The 27,164-nt window shown below is 40.8% G+C and overlaps 1 protein-coding gene across 1 annotated transcript in view; it reads right to left on the reverse strand.

The window, feature by feature from the left end:
* LOC132815792 (rho GTPase-activating protein 21-like) overlaps positions 1-27,164 on the reverse strand; it is a 249,534-nt gene that overhangs the window by 77,305 nt on the left and 145,065 nt on the right. The window contains exons 5-7 of the mRNA XM_060825005.1: positions 25,020-25,112; positions 11,228-11,306; positions 6,977-7,031 (exon numbers count right to left, since the gene is read on the reverse strand). Coding sequence (XP_060680988.1) covers positions 6,977-7,031; positions 11,228-11,306; positions 25,020-25,112 — 227 coding nt within the window. The remainder of the gene's footprint in view (positions 1-6,976; positions 7,032-11,227; positions 11,307-25,019; positions 25,113-27,164) is intronic.

The following is a 27,164-nucleotide window of genomic DNA, read 5'->3' on the forward strand; positions in this document are numbered from 1 at the left end:
TAGGATGGTTGTGGATATAATTCAATATTGGATCTGTATGGGTATTCTTCCTGCACACACTGGTCTGGAGTTCACTGGTAGGTGTGCATTCCACTAATATGTCCTGGAAGGGGACTATACAAGTGCACGAACGTCAGCTCACCACTGTCAGACATGACCAGTACTATCCAACCACACAGACAACGAAGGAAGCGAATTCAACTGGGACAAAGTAACCTTCCTAGCACAGGCAAAACAGAGACAACAGAGTGAAGCCTGGCACTCCAACTGGAACTCAGTCAATAAATACATCGAGTTGGACTCCATATACAATCACTCAGGTACAGAACCAAAAGGATTAAAAATCAGACACACAAATAAGAGGCAGGAGAAAAGTTACAACCTAAAACCGCAAAGAAACTAAATAAAAACCAATCATGTTGAATAATTGAAGAGGAAATCAAATTATTCATAAACAAATAGAGAAATAATAATAATTTCTTTAGATGCATGATTTGAGCCTTTGTCAAAGCTTTAGAGATATTCTCTTATTTTGACACTCTTTCTATAATAGGGCACCTAAAGGAATGTCATTATGTTCAAATTTATGATTACTTCTTTGGTCTTGTGTTGCATTCTTCTACTTCTCAAGCCCAAAATGCTCCAGTTCTTTACTAAGACTTTAGCTGTGCTTGCACGGTCACAAAATTGCATTTGAGCCTCGAGGTTTCTATTAATTTACAAACTTTAGCATCTATATACTGAAGTCATACTGTTATTCCTTATTTGTCTCAAAATTTATTTCCTTGCTCCCATATTATATCACAATCTGCATATTTAAAAAGCTGACACTGAACTGGATCAAGATGTAAATTCATTCAAAGGTTCTAGTGACCATTGTCTGAATGCAGTTCTTATGGAGGAGTACATTATTTGAACATCTTATGGCTGTATTATGTCTATATAACACTCAATGAATTCACATAAACAGGAAGATTATATAATAAGAAGCTTGCAACTTCTCTCAAAACTACCCATTAAGAATTGATCGATGAAATAACACTCATCCTCAGAAGTATTTATTGGGCTTAACTGAAGAACTATAGCCTCACATTTCAAAAAAGACAAATGCAATGCAAATTTATACAGAAATAAATCCATAACATTGCCATCTAACAGTGGAAAGCATCAAAGCAAGGAAAATAATCAAGCATCCAAAGAAACCTGAATTAATAAGGACATCAAAGAGGCAGAGCTAACTAAAGTGAACTGAAAAACAGAAATATTAGGACAGTAGAAATGCAGACTTAATATTCTATAACTTCCCACAAAGATTTATTCCCGCAAAAAAGAATGATTCTTTGAAAAGGATGCATCATGCCTGGCTAAACAAGGGATAACGTCAAATCGTAAGAAATATTGTACTAATCAGAAAGGATTAGTCGCTCGGTCAGATAAATGGACAGATTTTAAGAACGAGTATAGGATGACTAAAAAGGGGAGAAAATAAGAAGAGACTAAGCCGGCTCATAATATAAAAACAGACAATAGGAGTTTCCACAAGTAGTTGAATAGGAAATTAGCAATTAAAACTACTGTTGATTCTCTCAAGAGCGAGTCTGGGGAAATTAACAATAGCAAACAATTGATAATAGTGGAGGTGTTAAACAGGTATTTTGAGTCTGTGGTTACCATACCAGAATCATAAAATTTCCCAATGATGCTTGAAAATCAAGAGGAGAACGGGAGATAGCAATTACCATCACCAGGCAAACAATGCCAAACAAAATTAGCAGACCTAAAGGCTAAAGAGTCCCAAGGACCAGCTGATCTACATCCTAGAGTTTTAACAGAAATGAGCACAGATACAATTGAGTCAATTGGTTACAATCTTGCAAAATTCCTTAGATTCTGAAAGAATTCAGTGAATTGGAAATAACCAATTTAATACCTTTACCAAAAAAGAGAGAGAAATAGAAAACAGGAAACAATAGATAAATTACGCCACTGTTGGAATATTGTGTGCAATTCTGGTCTCCTTCTTATCTAAAAGATGTTGTGAAACTTGAAAGGATTCAGAAAAGATTTACAAGGATGTTGCCAGGGTTGGAGGATTTGAGCTATAGGGAGAGGCTGAACAGGCTGAGGCTATTTTCCCTGGAGGGTCAGAGACTGAGGGGTGACCTTATAGAGGTTTACAAAATAATGAGAGGCATGGAAAGAATAAATAGACAGTCTTTTCCCTGGGGTCAGGGAGACCAGAACTAGAGGGCATAGGTTTAGGGTGAGGTGGGAAAGATATAAAAGAGATCTAAGGGGCAACTTTTTCACACAGAGTGTGGTACATGTAGAATGAGCTGTCAGAGGAAATGGTGGAGGCTGGTACAATTGCAACATTTAAAAGGCATTTGGATATGGGCCGGGTGCTGGCAGGTGGGACTAGATTGGGTTGGGCTATCTGGTCGGCATGGACGGGTTGGACCGAAGGATCTGTTTCCATGCTGTACATCTCCATGACTCTAAATACAGATTGGATTTAGATAGGGAGAGGGATATGGGGGATAGGACCAGGAAGTTGTTCAATTATACCAAGGTGTTTTTTGTTTTTGGGGTGGGGAGAAGAGATAGGGAGATAGACAAGTTATGGATTACATTACGGAAGATGACTTGGCGACAATCATGAAAAATACAGTAAATTCATCAGTACATTATCCAACAGCGATTTTGAAAACAAACTCACTGAGGATAACTGGATAAATGCAAGGTATTGCATTTTGGTACAACAAACAGGAACAGGACTTTTACAATTAATGGGGGCCCTTCGGTTATAGAACAGAGACACCTCGGGGTTCAGGTACTTAATTCTTTGAAGTTCACATCATGTTTAGACAAGGCAGTTAAAAAGGCATGAGCACACTTGCCTTCATCGCTCAGTCCTTTGAGTGTAGGAGATGAGGTTGTACAGGGCATTGGTGAGGTCTCTTCTGATGAAGTGATCAGTTCTGGTCAACCAGTTACAGAAAGGATATTAAGATAGAGAAGGTTCAGAAGAGATTTAGTAGGATGTTGCTGGGTATGGAAGGTTTGAGTTTAAAGAAAGGCTAGATAAGCTAGGAGTTTTTTTTCACTGAAGCATAGGAAGTTGAGAGTTTGACTTTATAGAGGTATAAATAGGGTTAATGGTAAGTGTCTTTTCCCTAGGATGCGGAATTTGATGATTGGGGGCAAATTTTTTAAAGTGAGAGGAGAGATTTAAAAAAGACAAGAGGGGCAATTATTTTACAGAGTCTGGTTTGTGTGTGGAAATAACTTCCTGAGGAAGTGGGAGATGCAGGCACAGTTACAATGTTTAAAAGATACTTAGATCAGTAAATAAATAGGTACGGTTTTGAGGGATATGGGTCAGTGGCAAGCAAGTGAGAATGTTTGGCATGGATTGGTTGGCATGGGCGGCACGGTGGCACAGTGGTTAGCACTGCTGCCTCACGGAGCCTGAGACCCAGGTTCAATTCCCGACTCAGGCGACTGCCTGTATGGAGTTTGCACATTCTCCCCATGCCTGCATGGGTTTCCTCTGGGTGCTCCGGTTTCCTCCCACAGTCCAAAAATGTGCGGGTCAGGTGAATTGGCCATGCAGGTGAAGGAGTAAATGTAGGGGAATTGGTCCGGATGGGTTGCCCTTCGGAGGGTCGGTGTGGACTTGTTGGGCCGAAGGCCTGTTTCCACACTGTAAGTAATCTAATCTAATCTTTTTGCGCTGCACAGTGGCTCAGTGGTAAGCATTGCTGCCTCACAGGTCTGTGTGGAGTTCATACATTTTTCCCACATCTGCGTGGGTTACCTCTGGGTGCTCTGATTCCCTCCTACAGTCCAAAGATGAGCAGGTTAGGTGCATTGACTAAGCTATATCGCCCAATGGTGTGCGGTGATTAATAGGATTTGTGGATTAGCCATAAGAAATGCAGAGTTACAGAGATGTAAGTGGTTCTGGGTGGGGTGCTCTTCAGAGGGTTGATGTCGGCTCAATGGGCTGAATGGATTGCTTCCACACTGTAGGGATTCTATGACTATGACTCTACAGCCTCTGTAGAGGTTGTATATAAGCAAACAAATGAAAGTCCCTGTGAACCCATACAGTGCACAGCATATTTGAAGTATTCAATGCCAAGACGGCCTTGCTTTGGAGATACAGAGAAGAAACTAAAAGGGAAAGGGTAATAGACTTATTTTTGTGTCCATGAATCCAAGAAAAAAATGAAAACCACAAAGAAGGATTCAGCAGAAACTCTACATTTTGTTTTTAAAAAAGGAACAAGAATGGCAGAAAACGGACAGCTGAAGATACAAGATGGGAAATTTTAAACTATTGTTTGTGTTCAGGAATTTTAGTCTCAGAAGTCTTGGCTTCCATACTACAAATTTCTATTATTTGTAACAAACTACCAAGTAAAGCAGATGTAAAAGATTAGGATTTCAAAATATAACTGGCATTTGGGCAATTCAATTGGAGGTGTTCAAGAATGAAGGTGTTGTGCTATAACATGACATTCCTCTGTAACCTCGCTCCATCAAAAACCACCACAGAAAACCACTATACCCAATCAGTAGAACGCTTGCGTTATCCAAACAATGTCCACAATTCATCAATCGCATCAGGGCGGCACGGTGGCACAGTGGTTAGCACTGCTGCCTCACAGCGCCAGGGACCTGGGTTCAATTCCCGACTCAGGCGACTGACTGTGTGGAGTTTGCACGTTCTCCCCGTGTCTGCGTGGGTTTCCTCCGGGTGCTCCGGTTTCCTCCCACAGGGTCAGGTGTATTGGCCATGCTAAATTGCCCATAGTGTTAGGTAAGGGGTAAATGTAGGGGTATGGGTGGATTGCGCTTCGGCGGGTCGGTGTGGACTTGTTGGGCCGAAGGGCCTGTTTCCACACTGTAAGTAATCTAATCTAATTATAGCCAATTCACGTTAACAAAACATACATTATACCAGGATGACCTGTATATAAAATTGGACAATATCTCAAAGGGGCAAGAGTTCTACTCATCTACTCCTCAAAACCATTGATAGATAACTGAAGAGATAAAGCAACTTAAAACTAAACAACAGAGCATAAAAACAGATCCTAGTGAAAGGGAAGATCCACAAAGGGTGACAAAACAGCTTAAAAAATTTACAAGAGAATATGGGGTATTAGAATCAATATTTTTTGTTACAATTACATTAACAACAACAAAAGTACTTGTGAGGAAAGTGAATTCCTTGAAAAGAGTGATGTCATATGGTGATGTCATATACCAAAATCGAGAAATGGCAGCTATGTTGAATAATTACTTTGCATCAACCCAAGGCAATTAATATTGAATCAGAGACACATACTCAACAAAATTAAGATACGTAAATCAACAATGTCAAAAGAAAATAATGGTATTAAACAGAAATTCTTCCCTCGGGCCAAAATGCTTTCCGAACTAAGGTTTCAAAGAAAGGTTTTGAAGATTCCAAACTTCTTATAATTTGGCAACTGATCTTTGGAATGGAAGACAGCACATCTCACTCTGATGTACACAAGCTGATGCAGTATAACCAGTGAACTAGAAACCAGTTAGCCTTATATACTGTTTGAAAATTAACAAAGTCTTCAATTAAGAATAGTTTGACTGAACACTTCAAAAATTGGTGGTTGATCAGCAAGTGCCAGGACAGGTTTGTAAAAAGTAGATCATCCCTAATAAAGAAGTGACTAAAGAGAGGAATCAAGGAATATCCATGGGTGGTTTTTGATGAAGTATCTCATAAGAAACAGCCCATTAAAGCTAAATCTCATCGAAATGAAGGCAAATGATCAATTAGGAAATGGAAATGATACTTAGCAAGAGTTGGAAAACAGGGTTAAGGGATGGTTCTCGGTGACTTGATGCCTAACATGCATTGGGCGTGAACTATTCAGTGTAATTATTAGAAGCTCGAACGAGATGGAAAAATCACATCTCAAAGGTTGACAAGAATAAAAAAAGGTGCCGCTGCAAACAGTGTAAATAGGTTCAAAATTACAATGAGACAATTAATAAATTAAGATGACTGCACAAAACTATAGCTATGGAATTCTGGCCTTTCTGGTTGGTGGACTAAAATATGAGGTAAAAGATGTCTCAGCAATACGCAGCCATGGTTAGACTACACAGAGCACCTCAGGAAAAGTAAGTTGGCCTTGGATGCAGTGCAAAGTCAATTTACCAGAATTATGTAAAGATCCCATTTCCTGGATTGTATTTCCTGGAATTTAGAAGTTTAAAGGACGATTTGATCGAAGTCTGTACAATATCAAAGACAGCAGATATAAATAAGCTAATTCTGTTGATTGGAGAGTTTAAAACAATAGTGCATAGTTGAAACATCAGACCTAAACCTTTTGGGGATGAACAACAAAACACTTCTGCACACAAAAAGGCTGATTGAAATCTGCAATTCTTTATTGCAAACAACTAATTCTTAATCAGTCAATTTTAACAACAAAATTCAAAGATTCAATAGGTAGGTATTTTCAATTAGGGTATAGGTCAAGCCGGGATATGAGTGAATAGCAGAACAGACTGAAAGGATAAATGGCTTACTTCCACTCCAATGAAAAGATTTGTTGCTGGTTCTCAGTATTATGGAAAATCTAACCGCTAGAGCCGAAAACAGATGTATCAGGGTGCTCTTAGTCAACCAGAAGCAAGCTAAAGGAAAATCTACTCCAGTCCCAATTCCTCCTAATTCCCCATTATTCACAAGACATTTTGAGATGATTGAAATATAAAGCTGGATTCTGGATGTTCAAATAAAGATAATAAAAAAGCTAAAGATGAATATTGAATGTTAAGCTTGAGCTTGGGAATAGCTCAGTTTAGACCAAAAATCTGAATAATCTGCTAATTCTGAAATCTGTAAAACAATGTAATTTCAACTCAATTAAATCCAGCTTGCGAGCAACAAATTAAACAGTAAACTTACTAGTTGCAGGATGTCTTCATCTTTTGGCATAACACAAAGCTCTAGCACAGAATCACTGTAAAAGAAAAACAGGATACACTATTGTATTCATTACTTCTGTCTGTCAATGTTAAGCAGCGTAATAGATGAGTTTGTGGATATTTAATTCTAGGTCTCTGTTTCCAACTTCACAACTGGCATTCCCCATCTGGGCTGCTAAATGGAGCCCTTTCAGAAGCAAATGTCCTACTTCGAGGGAAGGAACACAAACACAGTTTTCATTCATTTATGTTCATTCAACCGTGACTTCCTCTCTTAGTCATGGAAGCATGAAGTAAACAGTTAAGGCCACTATCACAAAGCTACATGAAGGCATTAATTGGGGTCAGTCACATCTCAATGGGCATCACATTTGAATGAGTATCACATACCTGCTTTGAATTCAAGTACCATGGGTTCATGTCCCATTCCAGAGATATGAATGCAATCTCAGCCGGTACTGAGGCAGTGCTAAACCAAAGGGAGAGGGGTTTACTATCCATGCCAGTTAGTGTCAATGTTGTATATGTTGATCAGATTTTCCCTCAGCCTCCTCTGTTTCAAAGGAATCAGCCCCAGCTTATCAAATCTTTCTTAAAATTAACAAACCTCCACCTATGGCTTAACTAATGTCATATATAGTTTCACTGGAGCCTTTTTGATCCTGTATGCTAAGCTTCAGATAACGAAGGCAAGCATTACATTTACCTTCTTCAACACTTTATCTATCCATCCAGCCATCTGCATGAGTGTCTGTGGACATGGACTCCAAGGTCTCTGTTGCTCTACATTTCCTAGTATTCTACCACTTATTATGTATTCCCTTGCCTCACTGGATTTCCCCAAATACAACTCACCCCAAATGCATAAACTCTCAATTTCTATGAAAAGTCACACTGGACTCAAAACATTAACTTTATTTCTCTCTCCACAGATACTACCACATCTGAAGAGCTTTTATTTTAAAATTTCATATCTGCAGCATTCACAATACTTTGCTTTTGTTTTGCTGCCAAAATGTTGATTTAGATTCTTTAGTTGTTAGAGATTGAAGGGGCCCAATTATTTGTTGCGTATTTTTCAAGGTTTGGAAATAATGACAACACTGTAAACTTAAACAATGTGTAATCCAAGCTTTCAAAGTTCTAAAAAGATGTTCTAGGTATAAAGTTATAAAGAGTGATGCTGTAAAATATCAATTTACTTCTAGGATAAAAAGGACCTAGGATTAAAAAATAAATATTAAGCATTTCTAGTTAGATACAAAGCACGTGTTTCCCTCTGCCATGGAGGGCAACAATGGAAGCCATTGTCAGGTCAGGTTACATTATACCAAAAAGACAAATTTGAGGTAAACAAATTAATAAAAGTTATACTTTAATTTTTTAACGTTCATAATATTTTGAGATCTTCTTTCACTCTAGAATACTTTGGGCAATGAAATCACAAAGACGTGAGTCTTAATAAGAAGAGACTCTAGTCTTAAAGAAGATGCATTTATTGCATGATAGAAAATTACATTAGTAATATAAACAGCAATGTTTATTGAAAGTGGAATCAAAAGGTTATCACGGTGGTGAAGGTGACATTTGGTATGCTTGCCTTTATTGGTCAGCACAGAATTTAAGAAGTTGGGATGTCATGTTGTGGCTATACAGGACATTGGTGAGGCCACTTTTAGAATATTGCATACAGTTCTGTTCACCCTTCTACAAGGAGGGACTTCTATCAATATGTGTGGTGCTGAAAAGCACAGCCGGTTAGGCAGCATCTGAGGAGTAAGACAGTCGATGCCTCAAGCATAAGGTCTTCATCAGGAATTCTGTTCACCCTTCTACAGGAACAGTGCTGTTAAGTTTGAGAGGTGCAAAAAAGATTTACAAGGATATTATCAGGACTGGCAGATTTGAGTTATAGGGAGTTATAAAAGTTATGGGGCCTATGGGAGAAACTGGGTTTAGGGTCTCCAGTTTAGCGAACCTACCCATTACTAGTCAGTTACAGGAATGCTAATGAAATTCCTTAATGTATTGTTGGATTCTCGGCTCCTTGTGGAGTGAACTTTACCCACAACCCGGCTCTCTGTCATTAAACTCTGTGAAACTTCCCCAAGTGTCTTTCTGGGCTTTATTGGCAGAGGAATTGAGTTCCGGAGTCCTGAGGTCATGTTGCAGTTGTATAAGACTCTTATGAGGAAAGGCTGAGGCGCTTGGGGCTGTTCTCATTGGAGAAGAGAAGGTTTAGGGGAGATCTGATAGAAGTGTATAAGATGATTAGGGGTTTAGATAGGGTAGATACTAAGAATCTTTTACCGCTAATGGAGTCAGGTGTTACTAGGGGACATAGCTTTAAATTAAGGGGTGGTAGGTATAGGACAGATGTTAGGGGTAGATTCTTCACACAGCGGGTTGTGAGTTCATGGAATGCCCTGCCCGTATCAGTGGTGAACTCTCCTTCTTTATGGTCATTTAAGCGGGCATTGGATAGGCATTTGGAAGTTATTGGGCTAGTATAGGTTAGGTAGGATTCGGTCGGCGCAACATCAGGGCCGAAGGGCCTGTACTGCGCTGTATCCTTCTATGTTCTATGTTCTATGAGAGGCTGATAAGATGGGGCTTTATCCCTTGGAACATCGCAGGCTGAGGGGTGACCTTATAGAGATTTATAAAATCATGAGGGGCATGGATAGGGTGACTAGCCAAGTCTTTTCCCTTGGGTGAAGGAGCCTTAATCTAATCTCTAGGGCATAGGTTTAAGGCAAAAGGGGAAAGATTTAAAGAAGGACCTGAGGGGTAACCTTTTCCACGTAGAGCGTGGTACATATGTGGAACGATTGGACAGAGATGGGCGGCACAGTGACTCAGTGGTTAGCACTGTTGCCTCACAGCGCCAGGGACCCGGGTTCAATTCCCGCCTCGGGCAACTGTCTGTGTAGAGTTTGCACATTCTCCCCGTGTTTGCGTGGGTTTCCTCCAGGTGCTCAGGTTTCCTCCCATAGTCCAAAGATGTGCAGGTTAGGTGAATTGGCTATGCTAAATTGCCGGTAGTGTCATATACATTAGTCAGGAGTGAACGTACAGGAAAGGGTCCGGATGAGTTGCTCTTCGAAGGGTCGGTGTGGACTTGTTGGCCCGAAGGACCTGTTTTCACACTGTAGGAAATCTAATCTAATCATAATTGCAACATTTACAAGGTATATGGATAGGAATACGAATAGGAAAAGTTTAGAGTGTATGGGCCTAATGGGACTAGGCAGATCAGAAGGTCTGGTCAAAGCAGAGGAGTTGGATTAAAGGGTCTGTTTCCATGCCGTGTGACTCTATGAGACCTTGGAAATAGGTCTTCATTCTGTAACAACCTATGTGACGGAACTTCCCCACCCAAGTCAGTATGGCACCACTACATGGGTTGGAGCTTAATGCAATCTATGACATTAACCCACTCAGAACATACTTTGCTGCAAACTTTGAAGAGGTACCACATTTACTTTAATACATAACAAAAATATGGCAATAATCATATTTCAGATTGCTATGAAATAACACTAACACTAATTTGTTTCTGACATATTATGATTGAAGACATCAGAACATCATTTACAAGCATTATGAAAGCTATGAAGTTTATGCACATTGGCAGAAATAACATTCAATCAACTCCTACAGAAAATAGTCTTTATTATTAGAACAGACTTTCATGTCTCTCCAACTGTTCAGCTGCACTAAGCATAGAATAAGTTGTTGCGACTATTATACAGTTAAAGGACTAAATCTAGTTCAATATAAAATCATACTCTTAAACCCAATAATCGTTAGGTTGTAAAGAACTTGGGTAATGTTGGAAAAGGATATTTTGTTGACGCTGTTTATCTTGCACTCATAAGGACATTTCAAAAGAAAGAGCAATTGAAGAAAATAGCATCTACATTCGTACTTGTTGTCAACTGACAATTTGTCTCTTTACTGCAATATTAAAATCCTACAGGTGGTCTGTTTAAACATAGTTATTGACAAAAATATCAACTCTTGTCACCAACTGGGAAGACATCAGAACCAGTTGCACTTGCGCACTTGACCTGGACTGTGGCTGCCAGCGCATACACACCTGGCCCTGATGTATGCTCATTTGGTAGCAATAGCATCAACAGCTGTAGAACATTTCATCTTTTTAGAGATTTCTGCTTTATCAATGGAGATAAGCATGTTGAATTACAAAAATAAACACAATTCCTACCTGTCTTGAATCAAGGCTATAACTTGGGAATATGTCTTTCCAATAATACTTTCCCCGTTTACTTTGACAATCCGATCACCTGGTTTACAGAAAGAAAGAGTATCGGTCAAATATTTGATGCAATTATGAAAACACCAGAAGCTATAACAAATCATAATTTTTGAAATCAGCCTGAATAACTGCTTAGAAGATATGTGAAAACAGTTTGAATAATTATTGCATTGATTTTCAAACACTATGGATAGAATTATGTTTTACCTAGCAGGTTATTTTATTTTTTCAGGTGATGTCAACATTTCTGGCAGCAGTGCTCGACCAGCATTTATTGATCAACCTTCATTGACCTAAGATTCAACCAAATGTCTATGGATCTGAAGTCACATGAAGCTCCTTCCCTCAAGGAATTGCATGGGTTTGTAACAAGAGTTTTGCCAATCATAGGTGCCATTAAGCTAACTTTTACTTCTAGATTTTCAGTGAATTTAAAAATCACTATTTTTCCAATGTGAAATTTAAATGCAAGTTCCAAGAACATTAGACTGGTATCCAGGATAACTAATATTAATAATTAATACAATTGACATTTTTAGATCCAAATATAGTGGGGTACTGCATGGAAATAGGCCATTTTATTCAACAGTTCATACTGGTGTTTATTCTTCACATAAGTCTGTTTTTTATACCTTTCAACTTTCTTTTCATTCATAAGGGATAGGAAAACAACTTGCAAATTTTGTGACAATAACTTGCATTTACATAGCACTGAATGCAATTAAACACTCCAAAGTACTTGACAAGAATACTATCAAACAAGATTAGAGCTTTTGCTCAATTGGTGGATAAATGCTTTGACAGATTCACGAGCTAAGTTGAATGGTTTGCTTTAACAATCTTTACTGTTAACCTGATGTTATAGACATGGTACTGGATTTGTGGAGGAGATGGGAACTGGATTCCAGAGCCAGTCCAAGTCTGGACCCAGTACAGTATGCTTCAATCATACCACTACAGTTTTAATAATTCCTGGCATATAAAAAGTTCAGGACTCCAAAAGCCAGGCAGGGTGACTTACATACAGTTTGGTCAATTGGAGGCCCTGCAATATTCAGCAATTGGTCAAATCACCAGTTAAGGTAGGCGATGCCAATCTCAAGACTTGGAAATATAGTGAGTCTAATACAGTTAGGACAATGTAATCCTTAAAAATTGATTTTTTTTTTGTCCACAGTCATCTGGTCAGTGTGGAGGAGCAATAGCTCCAATGAGTATAGTCAGCAGACATAGATGTCACTCAAAAGCTGTTATGGGTCCAACATGTGAATGGAAATGAGGGGTTATTAAATGATACATCATACCATGGCTGAAAACACATGACAGCAGGCAGATCTGAACGCACTGAAAATACTTGAGAAAATTCAATCAAGGGGACATTCAGAGAAAAGTCTCCTTCATAAGTAGAAGGGAGATTCACTGAGGAATCTTTCCTCCAGCTAATACATGGATGTCTCTTGTTCAGCCAACCTATCAGCAGCAATTGCAAGAAAGAGCAAGCCTACAATTAAAATGGTTTGTAAGAAAGTACCCAAGTGAGTGAATTGGGAAAGAGTTTTGCCAAGGAGCAATTGTTGTAAAAGCCAAGGTTGGAAAACCTTTTACCTGAGCTGAGTATACTGTCTGCTGCATTTGGGAGAACTTTTTCCCTCAAACAGAAGGAAGCTCCTAGTAAATGGAGGACTGATGGTGGTGAGGAACAGGGTTGCATGAGATGTGTAGAAAGTAAGCCTGCAACGTGGGTCGTGGGGGGGGGAGAGCAGATGGAAGAGGTTGCCAGGGGTCAATAAAGTAGGATAGAGAAAAGGAAGGCTGAACACTGGGGAATGTGCAGAGTGCGAGGAAGAAGTGAGAGGCTGCAAAAATGACAAACCATTTTAAATCTGTCAAAGGAATAAATAGGAGCTAAAAAATCACAAAATTCCTGACATTATGAATTACTTGAAACGGAATGTGGAAGCCCCAGTTTAGTCTGCACATGTTCAGGAGCTACACTGGGAAAAGTGTAATGAATGGTACTAAAATGAGTTTGAGATCTGAGGTGCAATCAAAATCACATTAAATGGCTGTTTAAAATCTTCTGGCACTGTACTATTATAATGGAAACACATTAACTTCAGCCAGATTGTAGAAGAATGGTGATTCTGTGCAGAAGTGTGCATCAATTATTTTATTTATGCATTTATTATCTTGTGCCAATTTCAGTGTCTAAGAAATTAATGCTTTCCTAATGTGTGGCTTTAAGTTTAATGGAGGACTGTTAAATGTCAAGGAGACTGATGAATTCTGCTTCTGAGTCCAAGTACAGAGGAACCTTATTTATCCAAACAACAAGGGTAGCGAGTATTTTGTTCAGATAACCAAATGAGTATAACACAGTTTAGCTAAGCATCGGGGCCTTACGATCTTGTTCGGACAACCTAAAATTCTGATAACTGAATGCTGGATAATTGAGGTTCCTCTGCAGTCAGTTAAAGCATATAGTAATGTAGAAAATAGGAGGAGTAAGCTATTCAGCCCTTCAATTATCTTTCACCATTCAATATTATCGAAATTGATCATCCAGCTCAGAACTCTGTTTCTGCTTTCTCCCCATAACCCTTTATTTCCCTAGCCCTAAAAACTATACCTAATTGCTTCTTGAAAGCATTAAATGTTTTGGCCTCAACCAACTTCTTTGGCAGAGAATTCCACAGACACACCACTCCCGAGGTGAAGATATTTCTCATCTCAAATGGCTAAATGGCCTACCCCTGTCCTTAGACTGTAACCCTTGGTTCTGACTCCCAAGTCATCAGGAACATTCTTTCTGCATTTACTTTGTCTAGTCCTGTTAGAATTTTACAGATTTCTATGAGACTTCGCCTAATTTTTCTAAACTTCAATGAATATAGTCCTAAACAATTCAGTATCTCTTCATACGTCAGTCCTGCCTTCCCAGGAATCAGTCTGGTAAACTTTTGTTGCACACTCTCCACAAACAGAACATCGTTCCTCAAAATAAGGAGACTAACGCACGGTCAGGAGACTTATGTCCAAGTGACCCGCAGTTCAAATCAGCAGTGAATTAAGGACAAATGTAAATTCTGGTGAGTCTTTTTCATTTTAAATATAAATTAAGAGTCAAACATAGGTTTCACAACTTACAACTGAATTTAAACAAGGTAATTTAACTTAATGTACAGGGAAAGAGATATAGTAGATATCCTATTATCAGCACCTGTGGGAGCAGGAGCGTGCCAGTTGATCAAATATTCCAGATAAGCAAGAGATCCACATGTTCAACGTAAAAACACACACTAAGTAATAGAAATGTAATATGGGATATGCACATCACTAGTGTACTTTATACTGTAAATGAATTTTAAGTAAACATACAATTTTTCCTTAAACCTACTGGCAGACAGCCTTCTCACTCACCTCAACTGACCACTTGGGCATCAAAGAACAAAGAAAATTACAGCACAGGAACAGGCCTTTAGGCCCTCCAAGCCTGCACTAATCCAGATCCTCTATCTCAACCTGCCACCTATTTTCTGTAGAATCTGTATCCGTTTGCTCCCTACCCATTCATGTATCTGTCTAGATAAATCTGAAATGGCACTATGGTTCCCGCCTCTACCACTCCCGCTGGAAACATGTTCCAGGTACCCACCACCCTCTGCGTTAAGAATTTTCCACACTTATCTCCCCTAAACCTTCCCCCGCTCACTTTGAACTTGTGACCCCTAGTAACTGAATCCTCCACTCTGGGGAAAAAGCTTCTTGCTATCCACCCTGTCTACACCTCTCATGATTTTGTAGGCCTCAATCAGGTTCCCCCCACCAACCTCTGTCTTTCTAATGAAAATAATCCTAATCTACTCAACCTCTCCTCACAGCTAGCACCCTCCATATCAGGCAACGTCCTGATGAATCTCCTTGCACCCTATCAAAAGGATGTGGATGCTTTGGAGAATGTGGCAACCAGAACTGTATGCAGTATTCCAAATGTGGTCAAACCAAACTCCTATACAACAGTAACATGATCTGCCAATACTTGTACTCAATACCCAGTCCGATGAAGGAAAGCACGCCGTATGCCTTCTTGAACACTCTACTGATCTGCAATGCCATCTTCAGGAACAATGGACCTGAACACCCAGATCCCTCTGTACATCAATTTTCCCCAAGAATTTTCCATTTACTGTATAGTTCACTTTTGAATTGGATCTTCCAAAATGTATCACATTGCATTTGTCTGGATTGAACTCCACTTGCCATTTCTCTGCCCAACTCTCCAATCTATATACTGCTCTATCCTCTGACAGTATCCTTCACTATCTGCAACTCCACCAATCTTAGTGTCATCTGCAAACTTGCTAATGAGGCAACCTACACCTTCCTCCAAACCATTTATGTATCTCACAAACAACAGTGGTGCCAGTACGGATCCCTGTGGAACACCACTGGTCACAGGTCTCCTTATGAAAAACTCCTTTCTACTATTACTGTCTGCTGTTGCTCAATCAGTTCTCAATCCTTCTAGCTGGAACACATGCAACTTCACCTTCATCAGCCTATCATGGGAAACCTTATCAAACACCTTACTGAAAGTACTTATATATGATATCTACATCTCTTCCCTCAACTGTCACTTCTTCAAAGAATTCTATCAGGTTTATAAAACATCACCTTCCCTGCAAAATAAAACATGCTCCTATCAATGATTAGCCCATTTTCTTCCAAATGAGAATAGATCCTATCCCTCAGCATCTTCTCCTGCAGCTCCCCTACCACTGACATCAGGCTTACAAGGTTTGCCATTACTTGGAGCATCCCTGCTACCGTTCTTAAACAAGGGGGCAACTTTAACTATTCTCCAGTCCTCCGGGACCTCCCCTGTGTTCAAGGATGCTGCGAAGATATCTGTTAAAGCCCCAGCTATTTCCTCTCACGTTTCCCTCAGTAACCTGGGATAGATCCCATCCTGACCTGGGGACTTGTTCACCTTAATGCCTTTTAGAATACCCAATACTTCCTCCCTCCTTATGTTAACTTGACCTAGAGCAATCAAAGATCTATCCCTCACCTCAACATCCGCCAGGTCCCTTCTCTTCAGTGAATACCGATGCAAAGTACTCATTAAGAATCTCACCCAATTTCTCTGACTCCACGCAGATCTTTCCTCCTTTGTCCTTGAGTGAGCCAATCCTTTCCTTAGTTACCCTCATGCTCCTTACATATAAATAAAAGGTTTTGGAGTTTTCCTTAACCCTGCTCGCTAAGGATATCTCATGATCACTTTTAGCGCTCTTAATTCCTCATTTCAGACTGGTCCTATGTTCCTTTTATTCTTCCAAAGCTTCATCTGTCTTCGGTCACCAGACCTTATGTATGCATCCTTTCTTCCTCTTACCTAGCCTCACAATTTCACCTATTATCCATGGCTCTCTAATCTTGCCATTTCTATTCCTAATTTTCACAGGAAGGAGAGGCGGGGAACACTGTCCCAGCTCCAGGAAAGTATGCGGAACCTGCTCCTGCTACAGACGATAGGGGTCGATGTCACGGAGGACCTCAAGGAGGTGAAGGGCCAGCAAGCCTCGCTCTTTGCCTCAGAGGCCTCCAAGATAATCTTCCGGTCCAGGGTCCGCTCGGTGGAGCAGGACGAGACGTGCTCACCTTTCTTCTTCCAGAAGGTGCACAAAGAGAGCTCCGTGCTCAGCAGCCTGAAGGAAGAAGATGGCTCGATATAGTCATCTCAGGCTAACATCATGAGGATCAGCAAATCCTTCCATGCCAGTCTGTATGACGCGAAGCCAACCGACAGCGCGACCTCCCAGTCGATCTTGTCCTCTATCACGGAGGTCTTAGACGACAGAACATGGAAGAGGCTGGACCAGCCGCTATCTCTGGATGAACTGACCAAGGCCCTAGAGTCCTTCGAAAAGAATAAAACTCCCAGAAGCGACGGCTTACCGGTCGAGCTCTATTCTGCTCTGTGAGACTTGACTGGCTAGGACTGCTGGAGGTTTATGTCAGTATGCTTCTGGCAGGTAGCATGAGTGAATCCATGAGGAAAGGCATCATCACCCTCATCTACAAGAAGAAGGGGGAGAGGGAGGAACTCAGAAATTGGAGACCAATCTCACTATTGAATGCGGATTATAAAATTTTGTCAAAGGTAATCACCAACCGGGTCAGGTCTGCTCTGGGGTCGGTGATTCACCCTGACCAAACTGTGCTGTACCGGGCAGGAAGATCACTGAGAGTCTCACACACCTCAGGGATACAATCGCCTACGTGCAGGACAGGGGGCTGGACAAAGCCTTTGACAGGATATCACACACGTATATGAGAGATGTTCTCTCCAAAATGGGCTTTGGGGAGGGAATCTGCAACTGGATCAGACTGCTCTACACCAACAGTGTCAGCGCAGTCTCAATCAATAGGTGGGAATCAGATAGCTTCCCAGTCAGATCTGGAGTCAGGCAGGGCTGTGCTCTCTCTCCTGCCTTGTTTGTGTGCTGCATAAAGCCATTTGCCGAGTCCATTAGGAAGGATGCGAGCCTGAGAGGGATGACTATTCCTGGCAGCGGGGGCCTGCAGGTTAAGGCCTCCCTGTACATGGATGACGTCGCCATTTTCTGCTCAGATCTGCTGTCCGTGCATAGAGTCATGTGCATATGTGACCATTTCGAACGGGCCTAGGGGACCAAGGTAAACCAAGGCCATGCTCTTTGGGAACTGTGCCGACCAATCCGTGATCCCCTTCACTGTCAGGGCCGACCATCTGAAGGTGTTGGGTATTTAGTTCGGGAGGGGCTGGGGCGTGCGTCAAGTCTTAGGAGGAGTGTATCAGCAAAATGAGGCAGAAACTGGGCAGATGGAAGCTACATTTGCTCTCCATCGCAGGAAAAAACCTGGTCATCAGGTGTGAGGCACTGTCACTGCTGTTACACGTGGCACAGATCTGGTCTACTTTCAGAACCTGTGCTACTGCAGTCACCCGGGCTATCTTCTAATTTACATGGAGATCAAAGATGGACCGGGTCCGAAGGGACTCGGTGTATAAAGATTTGGGAAACGGGGAAGAAAATACACCCAATGCCACCTTCACCCTGATGGCCACCTTTGTGTGTGGCTGCATCAAGCTGTGCGTTGATCCCCGGTACGCAAACACCAAGTGTCACTACGTACTGAGGTTCTACCTGTCCCCGATGTTGCAAAGGATGGGCCTGGCCTCGCTGCCGTGGAACACTCTGTGTAGTTGGACCGTTCCGTATCACCTGTCCTTCGTGGAGAGGTTTATGAAGAAAACCACCTTTGACCACAAGTCCATCAGGAAGTGGTCAGTACGTAGTGTCCTTGAGACCCTTCAGGAAAAGGAGAGGGCGGATCCTATCGAGCGGTTCCCTGAGCAGACTGTCAAAGCCACTTGGCAGAATGCCTCATTGCCAGAACTTTCCAACAAGCACCAAGACATGGCTTGGCTGGTGGGGAGAAGGGATCTGCCTGTGAGATCCTTTATGCACGGCCAGACTCTCAGCCGCACCGCACGCTGCCCTCGAAGCGGCTGCGGGGGGAACGAGACTGTCACACACTTCCTTCTGGAACGTGCCTATGCAGATGAAGTCTGGAGAGGAATGCAGTGGTGTTTTTTGAGGTTCGTCTCAAGCAGCACCGTAACGTGGGACTCCGTGCTATACGGTCTGTTCCCCGGGACGTACACAGAGACGAACATCAACTGTGCCCGGAGGATCATCAGCTTGGTGAAGGACGCTCTTTGGGCGGTCCAAAACCTGTTGATCTTCCAGCTGAAGGAGTTGACCCCGATTGAGTGTTGCAGACTGGCACATTCCAAGGTCCCGGACTACGTGTTGAGGGACGCGCTGAAAATTGGGGCAGCTGCTGCCAAGGCACGGTGGGGAAAGACCACCGTGTAACATCTGCCTGCCTAAGAACAGCGGGCCCACACAGTCATTTGGGCTCTGCTGACGCCTCAGCTAAATATATGGGCATATGATTGATAAACGTACAGACCTGTATATACAAATGATCAATTCTGATCTCTGTATGCAAAGAAATGGAATGTTTACATATGTAAGGCATGACCAACTGTATAGACCATCAAAATATTTTATGAATAAAGTATATTTTTGAAATAAAAAAAATTTTCTCAGGAACATATCTCGTCTGAACTCTAATCAACCTCTGTTTAAAAGACTCCCACATATCAAATGTCGATTTCCCTTCCAACAGCTGCTCCCAATCTACATTCCCCAGCTCCTGCCGAATATGAGTATAGTTGGCCTTCCCCAACTTAGCACTCTTCCTTTCGGACCACTCTCGCTTTGTCTGTGAGCAATCTAAAACTTATGAAATTGTGGTCACTATTCCCAAATTAATCCCCGACTGTAACTTCAAACACCTGGCGTGCTAATTCCCCAACACCAGGTCCAGTATGGCCCCTTCCAAAGTTGGTCTATTTACATACTGGTCTAGAAAACCCTCTGGATGCTCTTTACAAATTCTGCTCCATCCATACCTCTAACACTAAGTGAATCCCAATCAATGTTGGGAAAATTAAAATCACCCATTACCATCTTTCCATGATCTGTTTACATATTTGTACCTCTATCTCACATTCACTATTCAGAGACATGTAGTACAGCCCCAACATCGTTAACGCATCCTTCCTATTTCTAAGCTCTGCCCATATTGCCTCACTGCTCGAGTCCTCCATAATGCCCTCCTTCAGCACAGCTGTGATATCTTCTTTGACCAGTAACTCCTCCACCCCTTTTACCTCCCTCTTGATCCAGCGTGAAGCATCGATATCTTGGGATATTTAGTTACCAATCATGCCCTTCCCTCAACCAAGTCTCAGTAATAGCCATAACATCATACTCACAGATACTAATCCAAGCCCTAAGTTCACCTGCCTTACCTACTATTAGTATATGTCCTGGTAGCTACAGAGAAACTGACTCAAAACTGAGGCAACTGTTGATAGTTCATGTGGCCGTTCGATAAGTAAGCACAAAGCAGTTCAGGCAGCATCCATACTCAATGCTCTTACCAATAAAGGTAAGCATACCAAACTCCTCCTTCACTAATCTACCTACCTGCAACTCCACTTTCAAGGAACAATGAGCCGGTACTCCAAGGTCTCTTTGTTCAGCAACACTTTCTAAGATGTTCCCATTAAGTCTCTAAGTCCTGCCCTGATTTGCTTTTCTAAGATGCAGCACCTTACATTTATGTAAATAAACTCCATGTGCCAGTCCTGATGCAGAAATCCTGTTAGTTTATGCTTGCTCAGCGGTTTGTCATGTCAGAGGAGTGCAGTCAAAGCCAAGTTGCTCAGCTGTACAGGAAGGGAGAAAGAAACAGACAAGTGGAGTAATGATAGAGGATTCATTAGTTAGGGGAATGGACAAGCTTTTTAGACTCTCAGGCTGAATGACTCGATAACTCCAAGATGGTCTGTTACTTTCCTGGCGAAAATAGGAACAAAGGATGCCTCAGAGTTGCTGCTGGGTATTCTCCTGGTGAATATCGAGTGATCAGTTGAATGAGGCCCCAAAAGCTAATTTTGAGTAGGTAGGAATGAAAGCAGGATATCTAAAGCATTAATCTTTACTTCTAGTCTAATGGCCTAGTGAGCACAGAAATGGGAGAACTCAGCGATTGACCATGTGGCTGAAGAATAAATGTGGAGCAATTTTTGTGAGGTTTTCTGCCCAGTTAAAGGGCAAGTAGGACCTGTACACGATGGACAAACTGCATCTCACTAGAACTGGGACTAATCTCCTTGGTAGGCTATTCGCTACTGATGAAACACTACATTAAACAGTAACTTTGCTTTTGTTTTCACAGAAGGTAAAGGAAATATCTCAGAAATACTAGAAAAACACAGGCGCTGTGAAATTGAGAAATTAAAAGAAATTCATATTCATGAAGAGTACTTGAACCAAGTTGATAAAACCACTAGACCAATTCAGTCCTATAACACTGAAGGTGGTGGATGGAGAGCTGGTATATGGATTGGTTGTTAGCTTTCAAAATTATTCAGCTCATTGCTTAAAAACAGATACATTGTTGTGATTCTTTATCTTGCAAGTCTTGCAAATTGCCCTGATGAATGCAAGGTGTAAAGTTGTGACAAGATGTGGCTTTTTCCTTCAAGCAATATTCAAGTTCTGTACAACAAACAAATAATCATTACATTCTGGAATGTTTCCTAGGGGCTGAGAAGTGCAAGTGGAAAGAAAACGTAACTATTTATGTATAATGTAGTGGATAGGAGCAAGAGTAGACCACTTGACCCCTTGAGCCTGCTCTGCCATTCATGGCGAAAAATCAAACTCAATATCCTAATACTGCCCTCCTCATAGCCCTTTGTCCCTTTAGCCACAAGAGCTGTATATACTGCGTCCTTGAAAAACACAATGATTTTGCCTCAGCCACTTTCTGTGATAGTGAATTCCACTGTAGAGTAGAAAGAGGAGAGTGAAGAACAATAGGACTGTCAGTTTGATATCAGCACTTCGAAAAATGTGAGAATCAATTATTAAAAAATGCGATAACCAGACAGTAGGTTTGCAAAGTTAGACTGAGCAGACTTATAAAAGGGAAAATCATGGTTGCAAAACCCAATAGGAGTTTCATTTTAGGATACTACCTGTCACGCTGACAAAAGAATGCAGTGTATTTGGATTTTTCAGATGGCTTTTCATAAAAGTCAAAGAATGTGGCACCGAAAAAGCACAGCAGGTCATGCAGCATTTGAGGAGCAGGAAAATCGATGTTTCAGGCATAAGCCCTTCATCAGGAATGATGAGATCCCAGTGAATAAAATTAGAGTATATGGGACTGGGAAAACTATACTAGTATGGATTGAAAGAAAATCAGAGAAGTTGCTGAAGAAACTTTGGCAATATCTGTGGTGAGAAAACAGAGTTAACATATTGAGTCAAATAAAGCTTCTTCAGAAATGTCATTGGAATTGAAACATTAATACTGCTTTCTCTGCACAGTAACTCCAGCAATTTTTGTTTCTGCTTCAGATCCTCAGCATCCACAGTTCTTTGTTCTATTTTATTGTGGATTGGTTAATGGACTGAAAGAAGAGAGAAGGAATAAACTGATTACTCAATACAGCAAGCTATTACAAGTTGGATATCATAAGGAAAATTGCTAAGTTTACAGTTAATCACAAGCTATATAAATGAATTGGATATGAGGCCCAGTTGTTTTAGCTTCAAATTTGACGGTGACAGCAAACTGGGTAAGAACACATGTTTAGAGGAGGATGCAAGAAGACTTTAAGGAAGACCTCAGATAGGCTAAGTGAATGGACTAGCACCTGACAGATGGAACTTTAGTAGAAAAAAAAACAGAAAAGCAGAATATTTCTAAAATGACAAGAGGTCAGGAAGTGTATGCGCCCAAAGTGACCTGGATGCCTTTGTTCATGAGGTGCAAACAATTAGCATATGGTATGCTGGCCTTCATTGCCAAGAGATTGAGTACAGGCAGGAAGATATCTTCCTGCAGTTATATATAGAGATTGCTGAAACCTCATCTGCTGCATTCCTTATGGTTTTGGTCCCCTTATTTAAGAAAGGATATACCTGTCATCTAGGGAACATAAGAGAAATTCACCAGATTGTTTTATGAAGAGAGCTTAAGGATCCTGGGTCTACATCCCCAAGTGGGTAGACAGAAGGTGGGTAACTCATTCAAACCAACAGAACTCTTATAGGCCATGACAGGGTGGATGTTGATACGATGTTTCCCTTGTCGGGCGAATCTAAAATCAGGGAACATAAATGATATACTTTTTTTTCTGAGATTAAGACTGAGATGAACATGAATTTCTTCACTTGGAGAATGGTGAATCCTAGATGGTGATAAAGCTGAAGCACTGAGCTTGTTCAAGACAGAAATCAATAGATTTCTTGAGATTAATAAAATTAAGGGAAAGTGTTATTAACATAGATAAGCAGCCATGATCTAAGTGAATGGCAAAACAGACTTGATTGGAACAGATGATTCAAACAATGTTTCAAATATCTAACAAGTAATCACAAATTCAGAGGGTATTAACCTGTGACTGCATACCAAGTAAATTAGGTGAGAATGAAAGAAAAAACTCTGATAGTCAAAACTTAAGTTACTGAAATCAAAAATATGTCATTTGAAAAAGCCTCACAAAGACCTCTTAAAAAAATACATCTTGCACCCTGCATCATGCTAAGCAACATGATAATGCATACCCTCACTGAAAATTACTTTGAAAAAACCTTTAGGATCATTCTCCTAACTTTACTGTACAGTTAGTTTCTGAACAAAATTAATGCACTTTATTAATTTGAAACCTGCAACAGTATCTTTGTCTGGAAACTCCCTCAAATGCTTGCAAAGAGGCACAATCAGTAAAAACTTATCACACTCATTTCAACTTGGTCAGGTCCAGGGCATTTTAAAGACATTTCTAAAGGAATGCAAAAATGCAAGGGACACTCATTGCAACTTGAATTTAAAAGTGTGTTTTTCAAAAAAAAAACAAGTTCAGCTGTTTTGGGAAATTATGAAAGCTCCAAACTATTGGGCTAGATTCAATGGAGCCTGTCAGAGCAGGAGACATGACAGGGAGGCTCATTTAATTGTGAAGGAGGTCCTGAAACAATGTCTCATCAGCAACAAAATTTCCCTGGGATTAAGTCAGAGGGCAGAAGAACTGACCTAGGTTTCCTTGTTACCAACACTGCTGAAAGCCTTTGCTTCTAACCCACCTAACCTCCCTCACACATTGCCTCCACTCACGATATGATCCTGTCTTCTCTACACCTTTTGTAGGTGTTGACACAATGGAACTGAAACATTGGTAACTTTCAGAGGGCAGGATGGTGACTGGCAAGGACCTCATTACCAGGAAGGCAAAGTGGGGGCCTAAGGATTTCATTGAGCAGCCCCCCTGGAACTGACAGGGGGTCACAACCAGTTCCCCACAATGGGCAACACAGTACCCCAGTCTTTTTTTTTAAAAACAGTAATCTCAAACATTGATGTAAATACCTCTTGCAAACTACAAATTTCAGAGTGCAGAGTTGAAACAGTGACAACCTAAATCCCACATCCTACATCAGAACACTGTTCGCTCTATGATTCAGGCCATTAAAAAGCCAAATGATATGTCAAACCCAATGAAAAATGATGAATTCCAGGAACAGAAAATGGTACTCTTGAAAATGTGAGAAGCAATAAGTGGATTGATATATAGTAAGAGTTTGGTTAAAAAGACATTCAGGTAGAGGAAATAAATTTTGCATGACTACCTTTGTGCAACAGCCAGCACAACTACAGTATCATTAGATATGACCTGTCGTTCAGGGAATAGATCTTAGGAAAACAGAACAGGAGCCACAATGCTTCCTCAAAGTATGGAATGAACGGCCAGAGGAAGTGGTGGAAGCTGGTACAATTGCAACATTTAAAAGGCATTTGAATGGGTATATGAATAGGAAGGGTTTGGAGGGATATGGGCCGGGTCCTGGCGATTGGGTTGGGATATCTGGTCGGCACGGACGGGTTGGACCGGAGGGTCTGTTTCCATGCTGTACACCTCTATGACTCCATATTCTGTATGCCCTAGCTACGCCTTTAAATATGAAACTGACTAAACATTTCTAAAAGCCCAGTACATAACACTCATTTCATGAACTGTGTTCTTAAACAAATATCTTAGTACCTGTACATAATCCAGCTCCATGCGCTGGTCCACCTTCTTTAACCTGTTTAACAAAGATGGTGTCCATGGGCTCCAGCTTGCCTCTAGTTTGTCCTGTATAAAAAGAGGAAGGCTCATTAGTCAATTTAAGAGAGCTTGTTTCACACTAGACTATGAAATTTTCAAGCTGAAAATTTTTTTTTAAACTATTAATTAATTAATTAATATCAAGACTATTCAAAACAAATTCCACTTAATTCCGTCTAACATCAAAGTTAAGGGGATTCATCTGAATAATTAAATAACAGTAATCAAAACCTTATCAGGCACAGAACATCAGCTGCTTTCTGGCTTGATGAGGATTTAAGGTTTACAGATTAATAGAGTTCAAAAATAACCCACCAAAAATAATTCTGTTGAAACACGCACAGCAAAACAATGTTATCAAGTTATTTGCTCTTGGTAAACTGTAAATATTCCAATGCCTGCAACAACAACCCCAACATATGAATTAGAACCAGAAGTGAGCAATTTGGTCCTTCAACCTGCTCCATAATAAGACAAGTTCCGAATTCCACATTCCCATCTCTCCTTGGTTACCTTTGACTTCTTTTTATTTATGGGACGTCAGTACTGCTGCAAGCCAGCACCTATTGCCCAATGCTGCCCATTGCTTTGCAGTCTGAGATAGACAACACCAGGCTAAAATAAGAAATTTCCTTCTCTAAAAGGATATTAAAGAACTTGGTGAGTTTTACAATAATCATCAGTGGCTACATGGTTGATATCAAGCTAGATTTTCAGCTCAGAATTTTATTGAATTCAAATTCCTTGGTAAGATTTGAACTAACATCCCCAGTACATTGGTCTGGGTCTCTAGATTACTACTCCAAAAGCACTACCACAGAACCACCATCTGCCCTCACTAGACACTCTCTTACCCTTAAAAATATTTAGTGACCTCCACCTCAACAGACATGATTGCAATATTACACAACCTTAGAAATCTCACAACACCAGGTTGTAGTCCAACAGATTTTTTTGGAAGCACTACCTTTCAGAGCGCTGCTCCTTCATCATCTTCATAAGATTGTAACCCAAACTCTCATACTCCAAAAGCTAATGCATCAGAATAAACCTGTTGGACGATAATCTGGTGTTGTGTGATTTTTAACTTTGCACACTCCAGTCCAATACCGGAACCTCCAAATCATTACACAACCTTAAGAGAAAAGTTTTCCTTTATCTCAGCCCTAAAAGAATGACAAAAAGGTTTAATCAGGTTAAATAAATTGATGCATGAGAGGAAGTTAGTCACAAATGTAAAAATAGACTGCTTAACAGCAAGTGTCTTTTTTCACTGAGTGCTTACAGTGTGGAAGCAGGCCATTCAGCCAATCAAGTGCATACCAACCCTATGAAGAGCATCCCACTCAGACCCACCCCTACCCCTATAAATCTGCATTCCCCATGGCTAACCCACCTGTCTACACATCCCTGGACATGATGGTCGACTTATCACAGCCAAACCACCTAACCTGCACATCTTTAGATTGTGGGAGGAAACCAGAGACATGGGGCACAGTTCAATATTTGTTGCTAATACAAAGTTTAGAATATTGTAACCAACAAGACCGCGTAGGACTTAAATGCAGACAAGTTGCTGAAATAGGAGGACAAGGGCATGATTAAATGCATAAGTGTAAAATAACTTGCAATGACAAGAACAATACAAAGAGACAACATAAAGGAAGGATATGGGGATAGGGTGTGCACAAACCAGTGATGCTAGCTGGAGAGGTTGAGTGAGAGATTAATAAAACACACAAGATGCTGGACTCTATAAATAGAGGCATCAATTACAAACTGCAAAAAAGTTACAATCAACTAGCATAAAACACTGGTTCAGTTTCAACTGTAACATTCTGACCAGTTCTGGGCTGCACACTTTAGGAAGGAGACATAGACATGAGCCAGGGTGCAGAACCGATCCATGAGAATGAAGTTTGTCATCCTTGAGACTAGTTACATAGATTAGAAAAGTTGGGGTTTGTTCAGGATTGTTTTCTTTGGATAAGGTCGTGGGGATCTGACAGAGGTATTTAAAATCATGAGGGCACTGGGCAAAGTATATAGATAGAAACGATTCCCATTAGTACAAGGATT

Source organism: Hemiscyllium ocellatum, chromosome 5, assembly GCF_020745735.1.
Source record: "Hemiscyllium ocellatum isolate sHemOce1 chromosome 5, sHemOce1.pat.X.cur, whole genome shotgun sequence".
NCBI lineage: Eukaryota > Metazoa > Chordata > Chondrichthyes > Orectolobiformes > Hemiscylliidae > Hemiscyllium > Hemiscyllium ocellatum.